The following is a 27,309-nucleotide window of genomic DNA, read 5'->3' as shown; positions in this document are numbered from 1 at the left end:
CCTTGCGAACGTATCAATCAGTTGTTTGTTGAACTCTACCGAATTCCATTCTCGTAATTTACGCACATTTTCATTATGTGCTCATAAAATCTGACATTGAATGGGTTTGCTGATTTTTTATGGCCAGGAAATGAACAATGTCGACCAAATTCCAAGTCGGTTATGGAACATTGGACTTTGATTATACGAATGAGAAATAGGTATATCACAACGCTTACGATCCATCTTAAGAATGTTGGCGCCATTCGACTTATAAGTTGTGTTTAGATTCGACAACGGATATCACGTAGACTACAGACAAACTTGAAGCTGTGTAGTCACGCGTTTCTACATTTGTTTAACTCCATTAGCAAATATGCGTGCTGAAACAAATATATAGTTATATGCGACATGAAACGTTCCATTACTAAAATACTAATTCGGAATCAAAGTAGGTTTTGTTTGAGATTCATCTAATGCAATCTGAACATTTGGATTGCATAATGTAGTGTGCATATTGCAATGATAAATTCGACCCACTTAACCGGCATGCGATGCATATGGGTGCTTACATAGGCGCTTCGTCGCACTCCCTATCCACCTTTGTTTCAGACGCCGACTATTGAATTATTAATTTTGAATTCTCCTTATCTGATTTAGTTGCTCATCCGAACGTTGCTCCAATTAAAACTCGCGTCATAGCCATTGGAATTCCATTGTCTTGTAACAGGCTCAAGTGATTTCATCCTTTACTGAAATCAAATTAATCTCACAGCATCGATTCCGATCGTAGTGAGCATAAAGTTGTCAAAATTGAGATCGACCAGCTTCGATTCCAAATTTAACTCGACACGAAACAGCCGGCCTCTCAGGATTCAAGTCCTGTAACATAACCCATCAAAGTTAAACAAGCCAATGAACGTTCCAAACGTACGACGAGACCACGTGAAATTGGTGTGCAAAATATTAACTAAGTCTGTGTCGAGGGACAGACACGGATAATCTAAATTTATAATTTCTCATAAGCGAACCTCATCGTGGATAATAATGAAAAGTCAACGACTTGTCTAATTAGTTCAATAAACGCAACCTCGGCTATTCACGCCGCCTTCTACTGTAATTATGGTGTTGTCGTTTATTTTGTCAACATTCCATTCGTTTTGCCTTATTTCGGCATGTTTATCTACTGGCTACATTTTTCTGGCTTGAAACATACGGCCTAAACGTTTTGGCCTTGTCCATTCTCGAGGCTCGTGCTACAAACGACAAACAATTGAAAGTAATAAAGTTACATATGCGTCGAATCCAGACGACTGATAGCACATTGAAATTTATACTGTCTATAATATAGCCTGCGACTGACCTCATTCTAAACGAACGTCTACTTATTATATTAAATATCCATTTGCATCGAGACACAGTTTGAGATGTCGGCAACCTGAATTATGGTAGTAAATTGATTCGCATTTTCTTTTTACAAATGTTATTTTTTACTTCCAGATATACCTATGTATAATGAAAAAATTTTGAGTTATTTAATATAAAAAAAAAGTGTCTATTAGCGCTAGCATTGTGATTTTTTTCCTCGAAAACACTTAATTGAAAAAAGAATGTGATTTATCTGCCAATGATGGTGTTCTTTATCTTTAGTCGTAGCTTTATTCAAAAAAGCTCTGTCCTACTGTGCTTTTGAAGCATGTTCCTATAGAACATAATATATCAGTATATCTATGAACTCTTAGAATACAAGACGTCATCTGCAAATTACCTAATAAAGATTAACAGCAGACTTGGTTCAAGATACTTCAAAGACAGTTATTAGTTATTGAACGACCGATAATCAAATTAAAACTAGCTACTATTATTTGGAGCACTCGATAGAATTTCATGTGAAGAATTTTTATAGCGGTCACACCACATGGCGGTCAAAGCAAAGCCCTTTATAGTTGACAAGGGACATATTTTACACATTTAACTACTGGTTTCAATTCGGACGAAACAATAATGAGTGGGTTTTTATGGGGGCGTAAATACTGACTTGCTGTGTCACTTAAACGATAACGATTTGTTGAAAAGAAAAACTTGTTGGTTTAAATAAATACATAAATCAGAGCGTTGCGATTTATCGATTTAAACATTAGTTTTGAACTCGTAAATTTATGTAAATTTAAACGTATTTATTAATTTATGTCTTTGTTTTTGGTTCGTTCGAATATGGAACATGTTGTTCAGTTTAGGTTTTATTTATTTATTTGTTGTTTGCTTGGTACTAAGCTATACTATACTTGGTACTAAGTTATAACTCTCTTTGGGGTCCGGAATATTTTGCCAGCTCTAATTTTGTGGTAAGCGTCGATGCCGCCCAAAGTGGGATAATGAAAAGAAGGAGAGTAAGTTTCTGGTAAGTGGTAAGTAGAAAGCTTGCTTGAGTCGTTAAAAAAAATATCGAGTGCAACCTTTTTTCCGTTTTGTCTAATATATTCCTTGGTCTAACTATTCCTTCGCACAATACTCCGTGACAGTGTGGTCTGATTAAATCAGCTATGAAAGAAATTGGTGAGACTAGCGGGCCGGAACGATAAACCCTCCATAATCATGACCATGCCGTCAAGAACGACTGACTGAAAACATTTCGAAGATCGGAAATACACGAAATCGACTGTTTAAATTACATACTTTATGTTATAATAAATAATAATGTAATAATTCTGTTTTATAAAAATCTGTGCTATTATGAGACAATTTTTGTGATAATATTTCTGATAATATATTTATTAACTAATAAAATACTCAAACGATCTACAAGTCAGAGATCGAGACAAAAAGAAACGCCCAAAAGAAATAACTACACACGGATCGGTATCAAATGCGATTGTTTTTTTTTTCAAAAGTCTCACATCATGTCTTATATCTTATGCTCGTACGAAGTTAATGAGTGCCTATTGTATAGTTGTATAGAAGTCGCTTCAGAGGTGATGCCCATTTCTACGAACAAAGTTATACTATGAAATAATAGTGCTAATAATACTAGAGGTCCCGCAGTAGTCGAAATTCTACTATAAATAATTGGAATTGTAAGTTTGTACACTATTGATTGTATTTTATACTTCTATAATCACAAATTTCGCCAAGACTACACTATAAAAAATATTAACAAAGGCAAACAATATTTAATCTCTTCTCAATTTTACAACAGACGCCAAGAATAAAAAATTTGACAATAAATAGTATGCATGCGTGTGTGCGTCAAATACATGGTATGTAGTGTGTGTAATGTTTTCTTTATTGATTTAATATATCTTTTATGCATTATTTTAAAAAAATATTAGCATTGTGCACTTCTTCTCTATATTCTCTATAAATGTGGAAATTTTCATACTCCTCCGTATGCGCAATTTTCGTAAAAAGGGATACAATGTTTTTGCTTCACGTATTAATATAAAGATTTAGAAGTCAAACTAAAATGCGTTTGCCGCAATTGACAAATGCAATGAGCAAAATTATTAATAATGTAGTGGCAACATGAGATACGACTGTAATGCAATACAATTGGAAGTTACCAGAAAAGGGGCGACAGAAAAAGTGACTAATAAAAGTTGACAATGACGGAAGAGATGGGACATTGAATACGACGTAAAGATGTGGCGTACAAATTTCATTCTTATCGAAACAATTAATTTCCATTGACACAGAAATATTTCATTAAAGATGTCCCGGATAAATATTAGACATTAAGGGACTGGATAAAGGTATTACGTATATAGTACAAAAAAAGGAGACTGAAATTCACACTAATTAAAAACACTAAAAACTCGATGTTGTAATTAAAAATATGCTGGTAATATAACCCGGGACAAATGCAATTATTTAATGCGTTAAAGACTTCGACCTATATAAAAGAAAAACATTAATAGTATCAAAAATTCGAGAAATCACTTTATCAAGAATCTAAGTGGTCTTTTCCGGTTATAAATAATTTACTCGTATCTGATATTTAAATAAACTTATAATTCAAAGGCAATAAATTTTCATAATATGTACCGTATTTATGACGATAACGAACACATGCTCAACCTAAATTAATCCACATAACACAAAGGGCTGAATCACATGGAAATGAATCATACAAATAAATTACACTTTTCGATCCGCCCAATCTGAGATATATGTGCACTTATAAACTATAAAAGTGCACATTACAACCGCTAATATCTTCAACACATTAGTGATGCATTAATGTTACGAAACGGTATAGGAGAAGAGATCACATGTGTCTAATTAAAACGTTTACAATTAATAAATCGGTTTCAATATTTTTGTCTCTTAAGAAAGGTCGTTTGATAATTACATTGCATTTGTTCATTCAGACTGATTCTTGTTTCTGCTATCTTAGCGTGGGACTGAAATAATTTTCCCACAAATTCGTTCTTTAAGGATAGCCGCTTTTGCTTTAAAAATCAGTCCTACATTAGATTGTATTAAACAATTTGCTCACTGACTACCTTCATTGGGTATGTCTCCGTAATTATTTATTTGTACTGAGGGTATGATCTAGGGTGCTGACTGATCCTTCGGTTGGTCTGAAAACCCTAGAGGTAATCCGCTCGGTTCTCGGGAACTGAGTGAATCGTGTCTGAAAGACACCTCGCTTTCCGCCTGGTATAAGTGCTGATTTATAGCTTCCGAAAGAATCTGCGCTGGCTCAAAGGTAAGCGACGGTAGAGTATCGTCTTTATGGATGCGACTTGGACACACACGGCTGTAACCTCGTCGCACAAATCGGGACTGAATTGACGTGACTGTCAAGCTTGGCAGCGAAGACGCTCCAAAACATAGGCGGAAATACGACAATTTTCTCCTGACCCAAGAAAAAGTGCATTTATAAACTTATGGCGAAGATTGAAAGCATCAAACAAGCTTAGTTTCGATCAAACCTCTAAATCAATTAAATTTAATATTGCCATTATTAAAAATATAACAAAAAAAAAGGAGAATCAAGCGTAAGAATAATTGTTTACTAGGTCGTTTGATAGTTTGATGAAATAGATTTTTGTATCTACATACGCATTTGGGGTGTACATGTTCAATAAAACCAGTTAATTAGCTAAGCCTTTCTATTATAATATAACATTCGAAGATATTTTCAAATAAACAACAACTTAAAACTTATGAAATTCCGTGAATTTTTTTTTGTACCTTATATACACGTAAATGAGCCACAATCACAAATGACTATAAACAGAATTAAAATCAAACATCAAAAAAACCAAACGAAGCTAACATTCAACAAATGCACTACTTTCTCAAACATCGAAGCGTTCAGTGATTGAACCAACAAAAGATTAGTCATGGATGTGTTGATGTTTGTACTTCATTTATATTCCAACTAGAGCCTCCATATAAAGTTTATGGAATTATGATCTAGCCCCAGCTTGACCCCGGAAGACCCCGGTGCAAAGCCATGATCACACCATTGAATGAAATTAATATCATTTCCACATTCCATTCCACAGATAGTCTACGATAAATCTACAATCAGCCTAATTGAAAATCATCTGAATACAACCTATAAATTAACGACATGTATGCATTTAATTTTATCACCAACATCTTATTACAATTACATTGCTGGTTTTAATTGGTAGGCAGCGGTTTGGCTCTGCCCCTGGCATTGCTGACGTCCATGAGCGCCGGTAACCACTCACCATCAGGTGGGCCGTATGCTCGTATACCTACAAGGGCAATAAAAAAAATATATATATTATGAAAATTTTACAAATTATATTTTTATTTTGTTTTTAAATCGCACAAGTAACATTCGAACAGCAAAACTAAAATGTAAACGGGGATTACACTTAGAAATTACTAGCAAAGATTTCCGTTAGATAACCGGCTATCTAACTTATTGGATTTTAGAACTAGAAACACCGGGATTAAACTAGAGATCATCCATTAACACGATTAACTTACGGCTGTTCCGATACACGGGAGTATTAAATTGGATTTAACTCCAATGAATAAGCATTGGGCTTACTTCGGTTGGCAGATTAAGTTGCACGTTTCGATATGGCTGGCAACTATTAAATGAAGATCTTATTTTATTTTACATTTCATTTTATCTCGAAAATATGAAATCGGGATAAAATACCGTGAAATTGCTGTAAGCGAGTTTTTATATTAATATCAGCGGTCGGGTTACATCCGTCTGCGGAAACAAAATTAAAAAAGTTGATGTTTCCTCGCACTTTTCATTTTTGATGGAGCAAAGTTCGTTGTTAATTTTAAAATGAAATTTATTTGGAATGCGGTGTGTTTTATAAAAACTTTGTCTACAGCTGTTGGTATTAATAAAAGCGTTATCGATAAACAAGTCTTGTGAATCCGCACGGGTAGGTACCACCGCCCTGCCTATTTCTGCTGTGAAGCAGTAATGCGTTTCGGCTTGAAGGGTGGAGCAGCCGTTATAACTACACTGAGACCTCAGAATTTAAATCTGGTGTGTGGCGCATTTACGTTTGTAGATGTCGATGGGCTCCAGTTACCACTTAACACCAGGTGGGCTGTGAGCTCGTCCACGCATCTAAGCAATAAAAAAAAATGTACCTATTCAGCAAAATTTTCAAATAATTCTTGGATTTTCTTTTTATGCATCCTGAAACAAAACCATTTCATATTGTTCACAGGTAGTTGGCCGCGAAGGTGTTCTAGCCTCGTCTTCTGAGAGAGAACTAAGATGTGGAAGTCGTCTTGTGTCAGGACTATTCTCGAAGCCACGACTCCCGCTCGGGTACTCTTACGTAACGACAGTGCCTCGTGGAGCATGCCGACTCAATGTAACTGAAGTAGTTCCTAGCGAAAACTACATTGGTTAGTACAATTATAGTTGAAATAAATTTGTTTTATAATGTTTAGTAATTGCTATGCAGATATAATACTTAACATATTAACATGAAACTGATGCAAGAATGTCAGAAATATTTCCACTATTCATATCTGTTAAACATAATTACAGTACCCAACTGCCTGATGTGGACAACGTGAAATTGTCGTCAAATACCCAATTTCATTATTCGGCAGCCTTGTAACACATTTTTATTTGTCTCCGCGTCAATATCGATTTACATTGGTATGACGAATGAAATTTAGGACACACGATCTTAAATTAAAAGATGAAGTGTTCGTCGGTGCAAAGATCGATGTCGAATCGGTTAATAGAAATTGCACACGCCAATCGCGGCATTGCTCTTCAATAGAGGCGCCTACGCCGCAAATTGCGAGATAAATGGAGGTAGCCGGCTGCACAATTGGTGGTTAATTATTCGCATGACGCAGCTTGTACCAATTTAGATGAACCAATTCGTTGAAGCTTCCTTAACTTTCGTTTACTGTTGTTACAGCATTGAAAGAATCCAATGGCACGTACATTATAAATGGGGAGTTTGCTGTGAGTGCGCCTGGAACTTACGATGTTGCTGGAGCCCGATTTTTATACACCCGAACGGCCAGTCTTGACGGCATTTTTGCTGTGGGTCCGATACATAAACCCATTGATATAATGGTAATTAAAAAAAAACAACTTAATACAATTAATTAAACAGAAGCAACCATGCTATTTTTTCATTTGATATACTAATCTATTGTATAATTGCAGATATTATACACACAACCAAACCCGAATATTAGGTACGAATATTTAACTGACACGGCAGATGAAACCAGTAACGACATTCCGACTTCAATGCCTCCAACCCATCACCAGATGCAGAGGCATCACCGTCACCACCCACCACCCCATAGCTTGCCCAGAACAGATTCTTCTACATCGAAGGAATCAAATTTCTATAGCCTTGAAAGCCAATCACAAGCGGAAAGTAACGTGATCGGAGACAGGAAATTTATGTGGAAGATTATGTCATTCGCCCCGTGCTCTCGTACCTGTGGCGGAGGACTACAAATCGGAAAGTTCAAGTGTGTAGAAGTTGGCTTAAAAGAAGACAAAGAGGTATCTCCAGTGCATTGTACTGGTGCGGCACCACCTTCCCGCCGACGGAGATGTTCCGGGGCTCCATGTCCTCCCCGTTGGAGGGCTGCAGCGTGGGGTCCTTGTCCGGTCTGCGGACCAGCCCACAGAACTCGAATTGTGGGATGTGTTCAGGATCATGCTCGAGGAATTATCAAGGTAAGGACAAATTCCTTCGTAAAAAGAACTTTATAAAAACTTGTATTTTCTAAATGTTCTTCAACCAGCTCTTGTAGTAGTAACTTTCAACAATCACCGCAATCTTGATAGATCCACAATCTGATCCACTCTCGACGCTGTTAGAAGCTGCTGACTCTAATGTTTTTGTCGAAGTTGTTGTCACAATACTGTTTTTAGATTCGGCCCCTTTTTCTACACAATTAATGCCCATTATTAAATATATAGGTTCTACTTTATCTATATATTTCATAACAATATTTCCAATTACGTCCAGAGCAGTCAAACGAAGAATACTAAATATTTGCTTTATTTCAGATAAGCGATCAAAAGTGCCCACTGCCAATGCCACCAAGCAGTGAGCGCTGTAATGTTCCAAACTGCGATGGCTCAGTAACTACCACAGCTTTGCCACGTCTCGATTCACGACGCCAAGTACGACCGAAAGATCGGACGGATCATTTCCGAGAAGGCCCTGTTATCACTCTTGCAACAAATTTAACAGACAATGAGATTACTTCCACTCCGCCCCCTTCGTATAGTTTCAGTGCTGGTGGAGGCTGGTTATACACGGAATGGTCCGAGGCAAGTATGATTAAAAAGCCGTCTGTAATTAAGGAAGAAGCAAAGACATTTTATTTTTAAGCAAATAAATGACGCTTTATCTTTTGGGGAGTTCCTTTTCCTAATTCCATCGTCAATCATTTACCCACTAACTGGCGTCATGTGTGAGTCAAAACAAAAATGTACTCGTTAAAATGAAAATTTGGTGAATATTAGTTTAAGCGACATTTCGCTTAATACGCGACATTTATCTTTGTATTTAAAGGTCCATTTTATTTGGTATTAGTATCAACAATTCGATGCTTTTGTTTGGACTTCAATTAAGTTTAGCCCATTCAAATATCTGAAGAAGTTTTTTTGTTATGATATTTTTTCCAGGATTTAAACTTTAAATGCATACTTTTAAATGCTCATCTATAAAATTGTAAAAATGTCACTTACCAAATAGTCTTTCACCCCTCGATATAAAACTCTCGAGAATATGAAAAATTCAGTAGTAAATCGCGAAACTTATACTCCGTTCCAATTACGAAGTCCCTTTTGACACTTCTTAGATCGTAACTCTTCACGTTTCGCATAATTTGAAATTAATCATTTTTTGCTCATGGTCGTAAACGTCATTTAAAAAATACACAATAAATCTAAATCATTATACAAATTAATTCACACACACACATAATAATAATATCTGTCTCATGGGACTTCGTAATTGGAATAGAGTATAGTAATGAGACATTATTCTTATTACTTTCCCAGTCTCAACTATTACACATAGAACATTTAATTATCACTTTTAATTATTATTCTCATAATCCCCTCGCGGGTCTGCTGGAAGAGATTTCTTAAAGAAATAAGCAGTGGCTTTGTACATAATTTTCCTATTACTCTGTACTATGTCTTCTTTTTTGTGTGTACATAAATAAGTAAATAAATAAATAAAAAATTAACTTAGTTTGATTTTTCAAAATGTTCAAATTGGTTATTTTTGCAGTGCGTTGGTTGGTGTGTGGGCGGCGGTGTACAATCTAGAGGAGTAAGATGCGCCGATCCTTCTGGATGTTCATCGCACCGTGCACCATTGCCTACTCAAGCTTGTAGCGTGCGAAGCCAATGCGATTCTCAATGGTTCACAAGTAAGACAAGTCAAAATTCTATATCCTGATGAAATACCAGTTACACAGAGATATTTAAATCAAAAACAAACTAGCAAAACGGTCAAAAAGGTAAAGAAGTTATCATTTCCCAACCCATACATATGAATGTAGATATGTTTAAAACTTATGTTACAGGCTAAGCGCAAGATTGAAATCTTGATAAGTAACATACTTACTACTAGTTAGTACAATATACGAAGTATCTTAAATTATAAATATAAATAAAATTTAACAAACGCGAACGTGAGCCTCAATAGTACCTGTGCAATAGTTCAATTGATTTAAGAATCGTCTGGGTATACTTTTCTTGCTAGCATTCATCATCATTGATGTGGAACACTATTTCTTTTTATATTTTTTTATTACATAGATAGGTGGACGGGCTCACAGCCCACTTGGTGTTAGTGGTTACCGAAGTCCATCGACATCTACAATGGCTGCCACCCACCTTGAGATATAAGTTCTAAGGTTTCAGTATAGTTACAACGGCTGCCCCACCCTTCAAACCAAAACGCATTACTGCTTCACGGCTGAAATAGGCAGGGTGGTGGTACCTACCCGTGCGTGCTCACAAGAGGTCCAACCACCAGTAAAACATCTACATCTAGATATTATCAAAAGACAAAACAAATTTAATCAAAAATAGTCTCAAGCGTTATATAATTTTATGCTATCTACAGACTGTGAGCAATTTGAATAGAATGCGCGGAATCTGGTAAACATTGTTATCTAGTCTACAAAACCAACAAAAAACATTGTCTTCTTGTCACTTCAAAGAAGTTGGTTTGCCAAGAAAACCTAAAGTCGTCTTGAGTATTTGCTTAAGAACAAACTGGTCGTATTGAATGTTAAAATTTATATGGTTATTTTTAAATACCTATAAATCAATTGTAGTGTGGAATCTATAGTCTCGGATTATCGGAGGGAGACTGTTTCGTGTTTTGTGGCTGACGGATTTTACTAAAACACGAATATTTATGCTTAATTTACTAAATGATTAGTGTTGTCTGTATAATTTGGATTGGTTTATTCCCATTTCGGTTCCTACGACGGTTTCAATATTTTCACCACATTTTAATAAACAAAATAAGTTAACACAACGTTAATTCAAAGATTCGGAATAGCCCTACGTTTTTTTAATCGCATAGATGGGTAGGCGACGTAAACATGGGTAGGCGATGTAAACGCCGCCACCACCTACCTTGAGACATGAGTTCTGAGGTCTCACAGTTTTTACAGCATAATGGCTGCCCAACCCTTCAAACCGAAACGCATTAACTACTTCACGGTAGAAATAGGCAGGCCCTAACATTTTCCAAATTAATTCATAGCTAAATATAATAAAAGCTTACTTTTTATTTCTAATCTCAATTCCAATAACGTTACTTACTATACAAAAGAAAACAATACTTGTATACTTTATTTGTATTCTGTAGGTCCATTATATACAAACAAGAGAACCGTTAGATACGTCATGTAACTGGCTCACAAAGGCGGATAAGCAGACAATCCTTTTAATTAACAAAACTTAATTTTGCACGTCACTGCCTTTCATGACGCTTCAACAAGGACAATAAATTTTATGCTTCTCGTAAAAAGTAACGTTTATTTTTACACGATACATACATACATCGGCTGTTATATATTTAGAAACAATATAATATTTACAGTAGATTGTTATCTAATATTTTACTATCACCACGCACCACATTTCGGATGGCAATAAATTATAATGATATTATTCTATTAGTGCTTATTTATCTAAACCACAAATCGCTCCAAAATAGTATTATTTTAATTTACTTACTGGTGGTAGGACCCCTTGTGAGCCCGCACGGGTAGTTACCACCACTCTGCCTATATTCGGCCGTGAAGCAGTAATGCGTTTCGGTTTGAGGGCTGGGGCAGTCGTTGTAACTATACTTGAGACCTTAGAACTTATATCTCTTATCTAAGTGGCACATTTACATTGTAGATGTCTATGGGCGCCAGTAACCACTTAACACCAGGTGGGCTGTGAGCTCGTGCACCCATGTCATCATCATCATCATCATCATCGGTTGCTCTTGGTAGAGCAGTCGTGGTCATGTGGAATTCTTGCTCATTAAAGCCTTGACAGATGTTTTCCACAGTTTGAATTGAACAGTTTTTCCATGTAATAAAAGAAAAAAAAACGTTTTTTTTTCTTAATGCGTTTTTGTGATTATCAATTCTGTGTTATCAGTTCTGTTTCATTTTTTGGTAATAGGCGAATGGTCAAAGTGCTCCGCTGGATGCGGTGGCCGTCAGGTTCGAGGCGTGATATGTATTGGAGGGAACGGCAGGAGGCTAAGAGATTCGGCATGTAGAGGAACCAAACCTGAAACTGAAAGGGGCTGTGGTGGGGACTGCTCTCCCTCTTGGTACCTGAGTGACTGGAGTGAGGTTTGTCTATATTCTTTGGCCATTGCCGGTCATTAGTAATAGTTGCGTTTACTCATTTTTATATGTTTTGAACTTTGCTTCGAAAAATTTGTTATTTTTAATTTTCAAATAAACGAATTACGCGACCTTATCTTGCTGAAATACACATTATATGATATAAAATACAAATTATTTATATAAGAATAATATTATAATAATACCTTGATGATACTAATCAGAAACCTTTCCTAAAGAACTGTTTTTGGAACGAAGTTCCTTATGGGACGATGCGGAGGGGTACCCTAACCGGGAAAACGTCCGTAACGTAAGATTTTTATTAGTAATGCACAGAGTGTACGACTTAACTTTGTAATAACGTACAAAAAATAACATATTTTTTTATCATTTATTGACCACGATCTCCGAGCGTTCGTTTGTGCAATACCCTAACTCTTATGCAAACAACCGTGAATGAAGTGTACCACAATAAGTTCGCACGTTACCGTGACCGTGGGTTGTTGCGAAACCTCCAGTTTTATTTTCTTTATACCTCGAATATAACTTTAAATTAATATTTTTATAGTAAGGAACTTCGTTCCTAACCGGTGTCCCACGACGCCACACATATTTTTTTTGGATTCTTTAATGTTATTAAATTGGTTAATAATTTAGATGCATTCTCTCATAGTGCAAAGGTCCCTGTGAAGCTGGAGTCCAGTCCCGAACTGTCTGGTGTGCCCGTGGTGGAATCGAAGGAGCAAACGGTGCCGCTCGAGACGGAGAATGTCCAGGAGTGAGGCCTCCAGCGAAGAAAATGTGTGTACCAGCACGGTGTACCAGCAAACCGGTTGTCAACCCAAATGTTATCAGTCCTCCAGCAGGTTGGTAGAGTATAATCCAATCCAATATTCCAACAAATATTTGATGCATGTTACAATTAATTCTTCACACATAAAGTGAAATCTAAAGAACCAGCAACAAGGGTTAAGGGCTTAATTTTAATAATTCTATTTTTTTATTTAATGATCTTTCACTTCACGGTTTAGTAACACATTTATATTGAAAAATAAGTATTTTGTGATCACGAGTTTTATCAAGTACAACAAACATTATTGTGCTAGAATTATATATTCTTCTTCCTATTCGTACACTCTTGACAGAGTGATCGTGGTCATGCATCAGTCGGATCCTGCGATACCGATGCTCACGCGATGCGACGCCATGTGGCACGATGTTTATATAGAATTATAATATATAAATGCACCTAACTGTAAAATCTTTGATTTTCCAATTATTTTCAATTCATTTTCTGTATGTAATTAATACATATAATGACATAATATACTATTTACCTTTTTTAGTTTCAGATCCTCAGCAGCGCGTCACGAGACATCAAATCAATACCCCTCCACATATCAGGGATAGGTCATATGCTGACGGTAAGTTGTTTTATAAAAATCGTCCAACGCTTTTTAATTTCCATTACGCTTTTTTTTCTTAGCATTTTTTTCTGCAACTATTTTATTTGTTTCACTATTCCCCACCACCTCAATTGATTTTGTTGTATTGTTTTCGTACAGGAGCATGTGTAGACAAATTGAATACATGTGCATTAGCGGTACAGGCACGTCTGTGCCACTACCCTTACTACGCAGACAATTGTTGCGACTCTTGCCATGGACGGTAAAAAGGTCATGCGGTAAGTTGCCATTAAATTCCCAGTTTTTTTTCTATACCTATGCAGGTAAGTTTATAGCCTCTCAGTTTTCTTGCATAATGGTTTTTATTTGTATGTAGATAGATGGTAATGCTTTCTCTAGTTTTAGCGATTAAACCGTAAAAGTATTTTTTTTTTCTTAAATGTTAATTCGGTTTAAAAACTAACAGACTGAAAACAAATTAACTTCGGCCAAGTTAATCTCAAGGGTCACCGAAACTCACACACAACTCGGTACAGTACGGAGATGAGCATGTACGAATGTATCAAGAAACTGACAATTAAGCGACGCTATTGAAATTTTTCACATTCCAAAACTGTAATATTCTCAAAGTCATGTGAATAAGGCAGTATCAAGTCAATAATAACAATAAGTCACCTCTAAATGGGCTCTAAGTTCATCTGTCCAAACAAGTGCTATAATTAATAGAATAACATTATCTTATCGCTTATCATTAACATTATCGTTAACCTATTCAATCTAATATTTTCTTTCAAACGATTAATTATTCGATTTATTTCGTTTATCTCAGATAAAAATAATGGTTTGAATCTTGGTTTGTATTTAGCTAAGCTTATGTTTTAGGTATATCTTTATTAATAGTAAAGTAATGTTGTTTCTTATTGTCTATGATTTTTTTTTATTTACATATATAAAATTTGCAAAATAATGTTATGATTCATGTTCGGTATTACTGCAATATAAAAAAAAAGCAATAACTACGAGTGCACATTATAATCTGCTGACGTTTACGTAAATAGAACTGGCGGGAACCCAAGAAGTATCAGTAACATTATTTTACGGTTAACTGAGATGAACAAAAAAAAAGATTTTTATCAGATTTTCATAAATATAAATACAATATCTATCTTATCATCTATATATATAAAAATGAATTGCTGTTCGTTAGTCTCGCTAAAACTCCAGAACGGCTGGACCGATTTGGCTAATTTTGGTCTTGAATTATTTGTGAAAGTCCAGAGAAGGTTTAAAAGGTGAATAAATATGAAAATGCTTGGAATTATATAAAAACAAACAATTTTGTTTTTTCTTTGATGTGTCCCCTGTCGCACGGATTCCTTTTGTTTCTTTTAAGTTTATTTTATACAAAATTAATTGAGGCACTACGAAGTCTGCCGGGTCAACTATTACTAATAAATATTACTTATAAAATAATTTTAAAGTTCAAGGCTTCTTGTGTGAAAAGTGCTATTAACGTTATTTTAGTAATATTTTGAACGAAGCCTCTAAAACCTAATCACCCGAATAATGAAAGACCGCAAGCGAAAGCTATTAAATACGGGTCGATACATTTTATGCTTCGATAATATTTAATTTAATTGAATATGGATATCTCGAAAGGTGACATGTTTTTTTTTATTGAATTGCACGTTTTAACGAGCGCAATTACCAGTGCTATTCATGCACTGGTTTACTGTGTCGTTTACTTCTTGTGAGTCCATACGGGTAGGTACCACCACCCGGCCTATTTCTGCCGTGAAGCAGTAATGCGTTTCGGTTTGAAGGGTGGGCAACCGTCGTACTGTTACAACTGAGAACTCAGAAGTCTTGTCTCAAAGTAGGTGGCGGCATTTACGTTATAGTTATTGGCTCCGGTAACCACTTAACCCCAGGTGGCCCGTAAGCTCCACCATCTAAGGAATAAGTAAGAAAATATATGCGCTAAGCCGGACAAGAACAAATATAAATCCAGATATGAAATACCACATTGTGGGCACGCACGAGTAGGTACCAAGGTCGTCATGTACACCTAAAACACACTGAAAGTGTTAGATTCCCGTCACGTGGAATGAGATATCGACCTCATGTCTCAAAGTGTTTGGCGGAATACATATTTTTTCTGATTCTTCTCGCTAGTCCACCATATATGAAAAAAACAAAAAGGATCCCAAATTTAATCAACATTTCTTTTCTTTTTACAGGAAAACTCGTGAGAACTGCTAAAGGCGCTATGATACGTATTTCGATACAAAACGGACGCATAGTGAGACGTAACATAAATACATAATTATGTAAAAGCGATACAATTACGTAAATTTATAATTCTTACAAACACTGCATGTAGCTTCAGCACGAATTAAATAACATTGACACATAACACAGACCAATGTATACGCGTTTATCAGACAATTGTGTATGTGTTTATTTGCCAAAATAACTCATATGTGTGATCACAATCCTTCGATTTATAAAGAAGATTTCATACTATTTCAAAAAATTGCTAATATGTTACAGGAACGTATCGACTTCAATGCGTGTATTTTTATATAAATTCTTGTCTTTTTAAGTATTAGATGTAGTACCGTGATCTCCGGTTTAGTTGTGTTTGGAGCTGATCTGTGGAATGTAGAATAGTCGGAACTTACCTGAAGTTGACAAAAAAAAAACAATGTTTTCATGATTATGACAACTTATGTTTAGATTAACAACATTCTAACTACATTGTATGTTGTAATCGTTCGTAATTAAAAATTAGGCTACGCATTTAGTTCTAGAACAAAATAGTATTTTATTGAATGTATGAGAAATTATAATATTCTTTTTTCGAGTTTTCTATTTTAGTTTTACTATTTTTAGATATTTCCTTCGTAATTTATTTTGGCGATCCCAACATGGATCCTTTCTGTATTATTAACTTTTGAAATATGTAAATAGTTATTTTTTTCATGTATAGTGCATTTACGTACCGGCTGTTTAATATTTAAATGAGTATTTAAGTGAAATATCATCACAATATGTAACTTATTAATATCGGTTTGGGTAATCAAACCCTTTTAAATTATCATTAAAGAAACATTACTAATTATGCATATAACAATGTACAAAAATAAAATAAAAGCTTTAAACACTATAGTTTGCGTTTATTTGATCCAGAACCTCGTCTTTGCGTTCCTATTATGGTTTAATAGATCCCTATTTCGATATCTGTGTGAGTTATGAAGCTTGACATTAAATGTATAAATTTGTATTCAGTTTAAAAAATCGATTTATTTTCAGTAGTGTATTTTAATCTCATCTCTTGGTTTAATATTTAAAAAGCTCATAAGCTAAAAAAAAAATCGTTTGCATAGCGTAGAACAAAGATTTTTTAATTAGAGAAATGGACTCTTTTTGATGCGGCAATGAATCTTATTATAGACCTAGAGTACCCTGTGGGTGCTACCTCTATGTATTATACAAAGCGTAAATCGCGAATGAGCCTGCCAACATGGGTAGGGTACATGGGTACCATCGCCCTGTCTATTTTTGTCGCGAAGTAGTCATCCGTTTTGATTTCACACTCTGGTAACCATAGAATGCCAGATTGGCTGTGAATTCCGGCACACAAAATATACACTTGGGCAAAAAGAATATTGCCTTCTGTACCGGCCGCATGACAATTTTAGTCAGAGAATACTGTAGCATATATGAAATATGTGAAGGTAATAATTTTATGGACCAGTAATGTCATTAATGATTGCACTATTTAGACCTATAAAAAGAAATTTGTAAGGCAAAACTACGTTAGCTTAAAATAATAACATTTTACAATTTTAAAATCTGTTATTATCCAGTAAATAGAGCAGAGAAACTGTTAACTTTGTTAGAAATTCGTTAAGAACGACTAATATTTAAAAAATAATAGTCATAATTTTAAAACAAGTCTAGATTACTGAGCTAACATTCTATTATACTAACATTCTGAAGAGCTCTTTGTTCTAAACGTACCTACTATCTTCACGAGTGTTTATGAAATCCACGGAATACCTTATTTATCTATTCCGTGATGAAATCTATATACTAGGCTGCACTAAAAGTATCGGGAATGGAATATTTCCACTGTTCCTGTCATATTAAAATATTTTTAATTGAAAACTCCTTGGTTTTAAAAATCGAATACCATTTATTTATTTTAAAAAAAAAGATTCTCGGTCTTGTCACTAGGTTTTGTCAAACTTGTTTAGTCGTTGAGAAAATGGAATTGACTCGAGAAAATTCAAGAGCGATGATTTATTATGACTTTCGAAGTGGTTTAACACAAAAACAGTGTGTTGACCGGATGATATCTGCATTTAGTGATGAAGCCCCATCCAAAACCACAATTTATCGCTGATTTGCTGAGTTTCAACGTAGACGTGTCAAGCTCAGTGATGATCCCCGTCAAGGTCGTCCAAAAACTGCAGTCACCCAAGAAAACGTTGATGCTGTGCGTAAGCTGGTTGAGGAAGATCGACATGTGACATACCGCGAAATTCAGGCAACTTTAGACATTGGCTCATGCCATGTCAAATACAAATAATCTTGCATGAACAATTAGGTGTAAAAAAGTTGTTTTCCCGGTGGATACCGCATTCGCTCTGTGAAGAGCAAAAAGCGGCTCGCGTTACATTGGTACGTCAGAACTCTCGAAAGATTCCACGCAGGATCCTCAAATGATGTATACAACATTGTATCAGGTGACGAATCCTGGATATACGCGTACGAACCCGAAACAAAAAACCAGTCACGAGTTTGGGTGTTCGAAAATGAGTTAAAGCCAACAAAAATTGTTCGTTCACGGAGTGTTGCAAAAAAAATGGTGGCCACGTTTGTCTCCAAAACCGGCCATGTTACGACTATTCCTCTTGAGGGACAAAGAACGGTTAATGCAGAATGGTATGCTAGCATTTGTTTGCCACAGGTCGTTTCTGACTCCGTAAACAGAACTGCAACCGCCGCATCATCCTCCATCACGACAATGCGAGTTCTCACACCGCGCACAGAACAAAAGAGTTTTTAGAGCAAGAAAACATAGAATTATTAGACCATCCGCCGTACAGCCCCGACTTAAGCCCTAATGATTTCTACACTTTCCCTAAAATAAAGAATAAATTGCGTGGACAGAGATTTTCATCACCTGAAGAAGCTGTGGACGCCTACAAAACGGCCATTTTGGAGACCCCAACTTCCGAATGGAATGGTTGCTTCAATGATTGGTTCCATCGTATGGAAAAATGTGTCAAATTTCGCGGAGAATACTTCGAAAAGCAATAAATACATTTTTAAATAGTAATGTTGAGTCACTTCGTTAATTCCCGAAATTTTCAGTGCCGCCCTCGTACTATAAATAAACACATTATAATCGCACGTCCAATCAACTATTATATTATAGGATCGAAATGTCTGAATCTGTTACAGGTAGTTTTCAACCTAAACGTGTAAATGGGAAAATTAATTCAAACGAAGATATTTTTTATAAAACTTTTAGAATAACCAATAATGCTATAATCAATGTTTTGATTTGTTTTTCTGTTTTCGTCTGTATTCTGTTCGCGTGTAATACACATTCAATTGATAATTATAAAGTATTATCAGTTACATATTGTTGTTTATGTAATCGGGTTAAGTTGTTTACAGTTGTAGTAATATTATACAAATGTTAGCATCAAAATTTATTTTTGCATAAATATACTTCCTATTCGAAAAACAATATAAAAAACTACAAATCTTGCGAGTCCGCACGCGTAGGTACCACCACCCTGCCTATTTCTGCCGTGAAGCAGTAATGCGTTTCGGTTTGAAGGGTGGGGCAGCTGTAATTAAAATTAGACCTTAGAACTCATGTCTCAAGGTGGGTAGCGGCATTTACGCTGCAGATATCTGATGATGGGCTCCGGTGACCACTTAACATCATGTGGGCCGTGAGCTCATCCACACAACTAAGCAATAAATAAAACAATCAAAAGATGGCTGTGAATTTGTGAATTATTAAACAAAAACTATTGAATTCGAGTACCAATTTCTCAGGTATCAAGGAACGCTGATTTATATATTTGCAACGACAGCAGAAAATTAAAATTCACTGGATAATGCAATGTTTGGGACTTATCTGTGTGCTATCTGGAAGTGCTTTGATATTATTAATGAAAAAACTATTCATTTCAATAGTCTGCATGAAACATTACGTAAGATTAGAACAGTACAAAGATGTTCATTGTAACCGGTATATAAATGCAAATGCTCTCCCATTTTATTTTATTTTTTATTGCTTAGGTGGGTGGACGAGCTCACAGCCCACCTGGTGTTAAGTGGTTACTGGAGCCCATAGACATCGACAACGTAAATGCGCCACCCACCTTGAGATAAGTTCTAAGGTCTCAGTATGGTTACAACGGCTGCCCCACCCTTCAAACCGAAACGCATTACTGCTTTACGGCAGAAATAGGCAGGGTGGTGATACCTACCCGTGCGGACTCACAAGAAGTCCTACCAGCAATATTTACGCAAATTATAATTTAGCGGATTTGATTTTATTACACGTAGATAATCAAAACGCGAATGTGACAAGTAGAGTGTTTGGATAATATGAAAAATTCTGAATGACTATTGAAAAATCTTACATTAATAAGTGTAGAGATACGGGCTATGTGTTACTTAAATTCTAAAGCGATTATAAATGTTTTGCTTGGAAAGATCAGAAGATGAAACAAATCTGCTGCTATACGAGCAGTATATAGCGGGCATTTCATGATTGCTTCAAACTAAATTGTGTATACTATGAAATTGCAAGAAGAGTCCTCGGGTTTGCTTGTATCCGCGGTGTGCGACGATTGGGCAAAAAATACCATAGACCAAACGATTCTTTCTTTTCTTCCTATTCAGGCCTTTCTAATTATTCAGGCTTTCAAAGTGTTATTTGTTGTAAGGCTGGTTTACGCTTTTATTACAATCGAACACAGATAAAACTAATTTGATCGTAGGATTTACCGCTTTTATATTTTCCATTTCTTTTATTTGAGTTTGTTACGTATGTATATATTATGTAACACAGAATGAGTTTTAAACGTGAAAACCGAAATAAAACTTCTCGACAATGCATAAATTTTCAAAAATACTGAGGATAAAGTATTATTATGAATCGGGTCAAGTTAAATTCACTCTTAAATGCGTAAATTATTTTACGATGTAATTTTGTCTGAAGCATTTATATAATCGCGTGTACAGTTTTATTTTCAGGTTTATGTGCACTAATTGCCAGTTTAATAGGCTTATTAAACGGGATATTAGCGATTTACGCATACAAGCTAAGATGGATCTTAAGCATTTCCTGGATAAATAAATCGACTAGCGATGTATGTACATTACTCTTGTCTACGGCTAGTCTTTGTGCTGCCTTTGACGGGAGATCGTTTAGAAAATGGACGGAAAACAACATTGTCACTGTGCTTTTAATTGTAATGAATTGTCTTAATGCCATTTATGTATCTTTGAACTTCTGGTTTGTCACTGCGAATAAAATAAATTGTTCATCCTAAAAAATATGCCTTTGTTTAATTATTTTTGAATATGAAATACTGAACACAGATTTTTCCGGTCACCGTACTCACCGAACCCGTCGCTTGCGACAAAGGACTCGACGAGTAAATTAACCCATAGACACAGCCCATTGAGTTTCTCGCCGGATCTTCTCAGTGGGTCGCGTCTCTGATCCGGTGGTAGATTCTACGAAGCACTGCTCTTGCTAGGACCAGTGTTAGCAACACTCCCGATTTGAGCCCCGTGAGCTCACCTACACGTTAAGGCGAAGCTGAAATAGCCTCTCAAGGCTGTCAGCATAGATGGGAAGAAAAAAACCGTTTTTTTTTTTATTGAATTGAGCATGAGACTACCGTGTGTTAACTAATTATCAGAACCAAGGGAAACTACAATGTGAATGTCGCCACACATCTCGAGATCTCAAATTCTAAGTTCCAGTCTTCCCGGCACGGCACATAAAATAGACTAGAATTGTTAGTGTTGTAAAAATTTAAGTAACTACTAGTGCAGAGTACCTAAATGATAATGAATGATTAACTGTGCTAAGATTGTTGTTGTTGATAAAGCAATACAATACCAAAATAGTGTTTGTTTTCAATCTTTATCTGCGATAACTATGTTTGCGGTTACAATTATTATAATAATTAATGGGAAGTAATTTTGAATAGCACTTTAATAAATTGTCACGATAACAAAGTCAACGAACGATAAAGTAATATATTATGGACATCACACAATTAATATACCAAAAGTAATATATCACGTAAATACTTCCAAAGGGAACTTACTAGTCACGCCTATATGTTATCACAAAATCGAAAGATAACACAAATCAGATACGAGTTTTTGGATCGATAAATCAATCCACTAGTGGTTTTTAACATTTTCACTTGTCTCGCGTGAGAAAATATTTGAGTAACGAATATGATGCCGCCTCCACCGCCTCCTCCGCTGCCGGCAGATCCAGTTCGTGTCGAAGCCAATGTCCAACCCACGGCTCAAAGACAAGAAATCAATGTAGCCATGATCGTACTAAATGTCGTGAATACTGTGACACACGTCCTGATAGGCGCGGTGGCGCTCAGCGCATTCATATTCGCCAATGTCTTCCACGGCACGAACAATCTAAAGCAGCACATTTATTTGTGCGTTACAGGGGTGAGTAGTTTGTTTAACTCGTTAAACCTTAAAATTAGCATCCGTTTCGTGATTAAAAACAAAAAATGCAACAAAATTGACCTAGTTACGGCTACACAATATGTAGGTCAGCAGAGGAGATGTTTTTCATTTGAATTTCATAATTTTTATGCAGACGTTCATAAGAAAACCTTGCAAGAGATATTCGTGAAAATTAAATTATAAACATTCCCGACTATTTTGTTTGTATGGAAGAAATAATATTGTTTTCTTTTATAAATTTCAGTACGTGATCTTAATGTCTCAAGCGATATTGACCTTCAGTCCGAACAATGGTTGGACTAATTCTTTAAAATATCCGAATAAGAAAATGGTGCACTGGGTGATGCAAGTTTCTGGGTCTATACTTGCAATTGCTGGCAGTATCATAAGGTTTACCAACTTGAATGAACATATGCAGACTGCTCACGGTATTCTAGGTGAGTCTATTATAATAGGTTGGGGAAAAAGTTTCTTCGCATTTTTTGAGAAAACTCACTTTTTTTAATAATTTTTATTTACATTTAACTAAAGTATGTAGGTACCATTTTGTTCGATAGCTTTTTGGTATCTTGTAGGTAGGGACATGATCCCATTGCTATAGAAATTTTAGGGCTTCTGATCAAAATACCGCGACAATTGGTTTTTCAGTCCTCTCGTGATGTTAACTGGACACTGCCTAAAAAATTCTGAAGAGATTGAAACAGGTGGAAATCTGAAGGTGCAAGGTCAGAACTTTACGGCGGATGCATCAACACCTCCCAGCCAAGCTCTCTTAATTTTTGCTGAGTGGCTAAAGATGTGTAAGGTCTAGCGTTATCATGATGAAAAACCACACCCCTTCTGTTGATTAATTCCGGCCGCTTTCTCTCAACTTATTGCTTTAATCTCATCAGTTGTTCACAGTAGAATTCAGAATCGATGGTCTTGTCTGGTGGTAATAGTTCATAATGAATAATGCCCTTCCAATCTCACTACACACATAACATTACCTTGTTGCGAATTAAACCAGGTTTCGCCACAGTTTGTGAAGCCTGACCGGCCTTTGACCACGACCTTTTTCGCACGTTTTTGTCGTACGCGATCTACTTTTCATCACCAGTTGTCAGCTTCTTCAAAAATGGTTCAGTTTCGTTACGTCGTAATAAAAAATCACAAATGAGTACACGGTTCATTAGGTTTCTTTCAGTGAGCTCGTGAGGTACCCAAATATCGAGCATTTTTGATGTACCCAGTTTTTTTCAAATTTCTTTTTTTTTATTGCTTAGATGGATGGACGAGCTCACAGCCCACCTGGTGTTAAGTAGTTACTGGAACCCGTAGACATCTACAACGTAAATGCGCCTCCCATCTTGAGATATAAGTTCTAAGGTCTCAAGTATAGTTATGCGCCAAAACTATTTTGTGGTCAATTCCCAGTTCTTCAGCTACGTCGTAACTACCTCCACCTTTTCAAAATGGCATCCATTTTATCCGTAACAGGGCAACCAGAGCGACGTGCATATTTGACATCAAAATTTCCGGATTGAAAACGCTTAAACCAAATTTGTGCTACTCTCACAGACACTGCACTAGGTCCATGAACACCGCAAATTTTTTTCGCGGCTTTCGTTGCATTTTACCTTTTTTGTAGTAAAATTTTAAGATGTATCGAATTTCTTCATTAGATTCACTCACCTTGATAGTACGAAAAATAAATAAAAATCACACATTTTCTTAATTCGAATTTGGAATCATCTTCTTTAAAATTTAAACTTTTAACCAAAATCAAAACTAGTCAGATACAAATACTATAGCCAAAGAGATTTTGTTACAATAATTTTTGTTATTATAATGCGAAAATAATTTTTCCCCAACCTAAATAGGTTGACTAAATAGTCAGTGCCACTAACATAGAATCTAAAGACTACTAAATATTTTAGTGTTTTCTTTGGCTCTCGCGAGTCGTAGACATAGTTATATTTACTTTTACGGCTTAATCTCGTGTTTCTTATTGTACATTATTTCCGACTCCGCCTAGACTAGATGTCCTTGACTACGAAAACTGTCAAGTAGGTACTTGAAAAGTCCAAAATAAAAGAATGACACTAAAAAACTAATGATTAACTTAACGATTTTAAATTTTAATAATATGTCTATATTTTTCATTGCGAAGATGGGTGGATGAGCTCACGACCCTCCTGGTGTTAAGTGGTCACCGAAGCCAATAGGCATCAATGCCATGTCTATCGGCTGTCAATCAATCCATGTCTGTCTACGTCCATGCCGCCGCCCATCTTGAGACACGAGTTCTAAGTCTCAGTTTTTACGGTATATCGGATGCCCCAAGCTTCAGACCGAAACGTATTAATGATTCACGGAGAAATAACTAAATATAATAATATACTATATAATACGTAATTTTTTGCATCGACATCACAATCTTTAATTTTCTCTACATCTATCGGACATTGATTTGTTTTGTAAAATTTATTTGAGCAGATAAGCAACGATGATTAAAATGCCGTATCATTAGTGTACAATGTCAGTAGGTACAAAAGACTGATTTGTTTTTAATTGTCGACAGATAGCCATAATATTGACATAACCGTCTTTAGAACGCCACATTAATACAACCTCCTTATTTTCCAGGTCTCGTCGCCTTAATCTTGACTGTGATAAGTCTCATTGGAGGAGTAGTGAACTTGATATTCCCTAAACAAACGTCCGCATTGATACTGAGAAGTCTTCACGCTTGTTTTGGCTTGTTGACCGTGTCAGTAGCTTTTATTTGTTTATGTCTCGCTTTTGATACGATCTACAGGATAGTTATGGGTGACGTGAATGCAAATCTGTCTATCGCATTTACAGTAATGGCGCTGATCGGTGTTCTATCTTCTACGGTATCAAATTTAACTAGGAGGTATATGAAACGTTAGCTTAGTGATGGTCCTTACAACATTGACTCATGGTATCATATTCAAGAACCACGTATTACCTGCAGTTAGAATGTATATGAATAAACAAATATTACACATATACATTCATTGAAATCGCTGTTTGTATAACTCTTCAAAGGCACTTGCAATAGATAACGCACTCAATTTTGTTATAATTTCAAACATTATATTTGACCTGTTGATTTCACTCAAATAACATTAAGACTACACGAATATTAGTAAGAATCAGGAACGCTATATAAACGTTTGAATTACAAGACGTGAAACGGCAATTATTTGTATCATTTTACATAGATACAAATTTCATTGACGTCACTATTGACTATTGTGTTGCATTTGTACTTTTTTCAGTTTTATCTAAACTTGAAACTAAGATACATTTAAATAAATGTTTTAAAAGTCTATTTATTGTTCTTTGTTTAATAAATAACATTTTAAAATAAATATTCTTTTATTTGAATATAGAGCGTTGTGTGGACAAAAATTATTTATTTAGAAACTACTTTAAGTTAATGCTCAGTTAATATATCTTTGTATAATACAGGCAGCGGCTTGGCTCTGCCCCTGGCATTGCTGACGTCCATGAGCGACGGTGACCACTTACCATCAGGTTGGCCGTATGCTCGTCTGCCTACAAAGGCAATAAAAAAAAAGAAGTTTAATACACTTGTACAACATAGCAAAACAAAAACAAAATTCAAATTGAAATGTGATAGTTTTTATCATTTTTACAAAAGCGATACTTACTGATTGATTGATTTCTTATTGTTTCCTTTATTGGCTTTTTAAATAGCATTTGTGTATATCTAGGTACGTTATTCTGATGAAAAAAAAGTCATAGTCATAAAAGTCATAAAAGATTCTTTATTTGTTTTTATTATCCAATCTTACACTAAATATCACACCAATAAGCAAATTACATTAACTAATTCTAGTTTTTTTTTTTTTCTATAATTAAGAATACTGTAATATCTGAAAGTCATAATAAATCTGAATATAATCATATTTATATAAGATATCAGGATTTCAAAAAATAATACATATACTAATACTAAATTTATTTTATTAAAATAACGGATAAAAATCACGGTCGAGTCAATTTATATTTTCAATTAAAATTTCTACACTACAAAATATTTATGAAACATATTCAATCGCGTTATATTCTAAAAATGATTATGAAACTACTGATGAACGACGAATACCTTATTATGACAGGTAATGCTATGAAGTGCAGGAACAGTACGACGCTGCCCGCTTTTATTCTGAAATTCATTCATAAAGTTGTGATACCGTTCATTTACTTCATCGTAGAATGAACGGTACTTTCACAGTCCTTTGCAGGAATAACAGCAGTTCTGTACGTAGAAGTTATAATGACAAAGGCGAGCTTGAACCGCCAGGAAACAGTTGTTCAGTTTATCTTCGCATTCTAAAACAAAACAAAAAAACAGAATATCAAGTGATCAACCGAAATAAATTCCTTTAATCTATCGTATGTGTTGCTATTTTAGAGATTTAGGGTAGGTTTTCGAAAGTCGTTTCAATAAACCGCTATTATAAGATATTATATAAATATTGGTTACACTAAAACTAGATAATAAGTTGTCTGTGAATATATAAATATCAGATGACAACCAAATTTTTACAAATAAATCCAATATACGATAGTCAATTTAATGGAAGATATTTAACCAAAATTATAATGACAAAATAAAATTAGTATCTGAATGTCCTCGGAGCCAGTTATTTATGCATCATTAAAGATAATTCAAAAAACTATTGGTCTGAGAATGACACAAATGATATGGGACCACACGAGAATGATGAAAATCTGTTCACCTAGATTTTTTTAGGAACCACAGATAATAAGTACTATTGAA

The 27,309-nt window shown here is 35.3% G+C and overlaps 3 protein-coding genes across 4 annotated transcripts in view; 2 read left to right on the top strand and 1 right to left on the bottom strand.

The window, feature by feature from the left end:
• The window catches only part of LOC114244941 (ADAMTS-like protein 4), a 158,765-nt gene extending 141,878 nt beyond the window's left edge, over positions 1-16,887 (top strand). The window contains exons 8-17 of the mRNA XM_028176909.2: positions 6,663-6,846; positions 7,377-7,537; positions 7,631-8,158; positions 8,495-8,761; positions 9,732-9,873; positions 12,143-12,318; positions 12,986-13,178; positions 13,659-13,736; positions 13,878-13,996; positions 15,959-16,887. Of these exons, the coding sequence (XP_028032710.2) occupies positions 6,663-6,846; positions 7,377-7,537; positions 7,631-8,158; positions 8,495-8,761; positions 9,732-9,873; positions 12,143-12,318; positions 12,986-13,178; positions 13,659-13,736; positions 13,878-13,984 (1,836 nt within the window). The 3' untranslated portion in view covers positions 13,985-13,996; positions 15,959-16,887. The remainder of the gene's footprint in view (positions 1-6,662; positions 6,847-7,376; positions 7,538-7,630; positions 8,159-8,494; positions 8,762-9,731; positions 9,874-12,142; positions 12,319-12,985; positions 13,179-13,658; positions 13,737-13,877; positions 13,997-15,958) is intronic.
• Positions 16,888-22,111: 5,224 nt separating this feature from the next.
• Positions 22,112-25,822, top strand: LOC114241255 (uncharacterized). Its single transcript, XM_028172060.2, has 3 exons — positions 22,112-22,469; positions 22,735-22,927; positions 25,119-25,822. The coding sequence occupies exons 1-3, from the start codon at positions 22,236-22,238 to the stop codon at positions 25,403-25,405; spliced, it is 714 nt and encodes a 237-aa protein (XP_028027861.2). The 5' UTR covers positions 22,112-22,235; the 3' UTR covers positions 25,406-25,822.
• Positions 25,823-26,474: 652 nt separating this feature from the next.
• The window catches only part of LOC114242209 (ADAMTS-like protein 4), a 93,797-nt gene continuing 92,962 nt past the window's right edge, over positions 26,475-27,309 (bottom strand). For both annotated transcript variants that reach the window (XM_089735128.1, XM_089735127.1), the window contains exon 17: positions 26,475-26,858. In XM_089735128.1, the coding sequence (XP_089591254.1) occupies positions 26,755-26,858 (104 nt within the window). In that variant the 3' untranslated portion in view covers positions 26,475-26,754. The remainder of the gene's footprint in view (positions 26,859-27,309) is intronic.

The sequence above is a fragment of the Bombyx mandarina genome, chromosome 19 (assembly GCF_030267445.1).
Source record: "Bombyx mandarina strain Sakado chromosome 19, ASM3026744v2".
Lineage (NCBI taxonomy): Eukaryota > Metazoa > Arthropoda > Insecta > Lepidoptera > Bombycidae > Bombyx > Bombyx mandarina.
The sequence above is the reverse complement of the archived record's forward strand: the minus strand, read 5'-3'. Positions and strand labels throughout refer to the sequence as shown.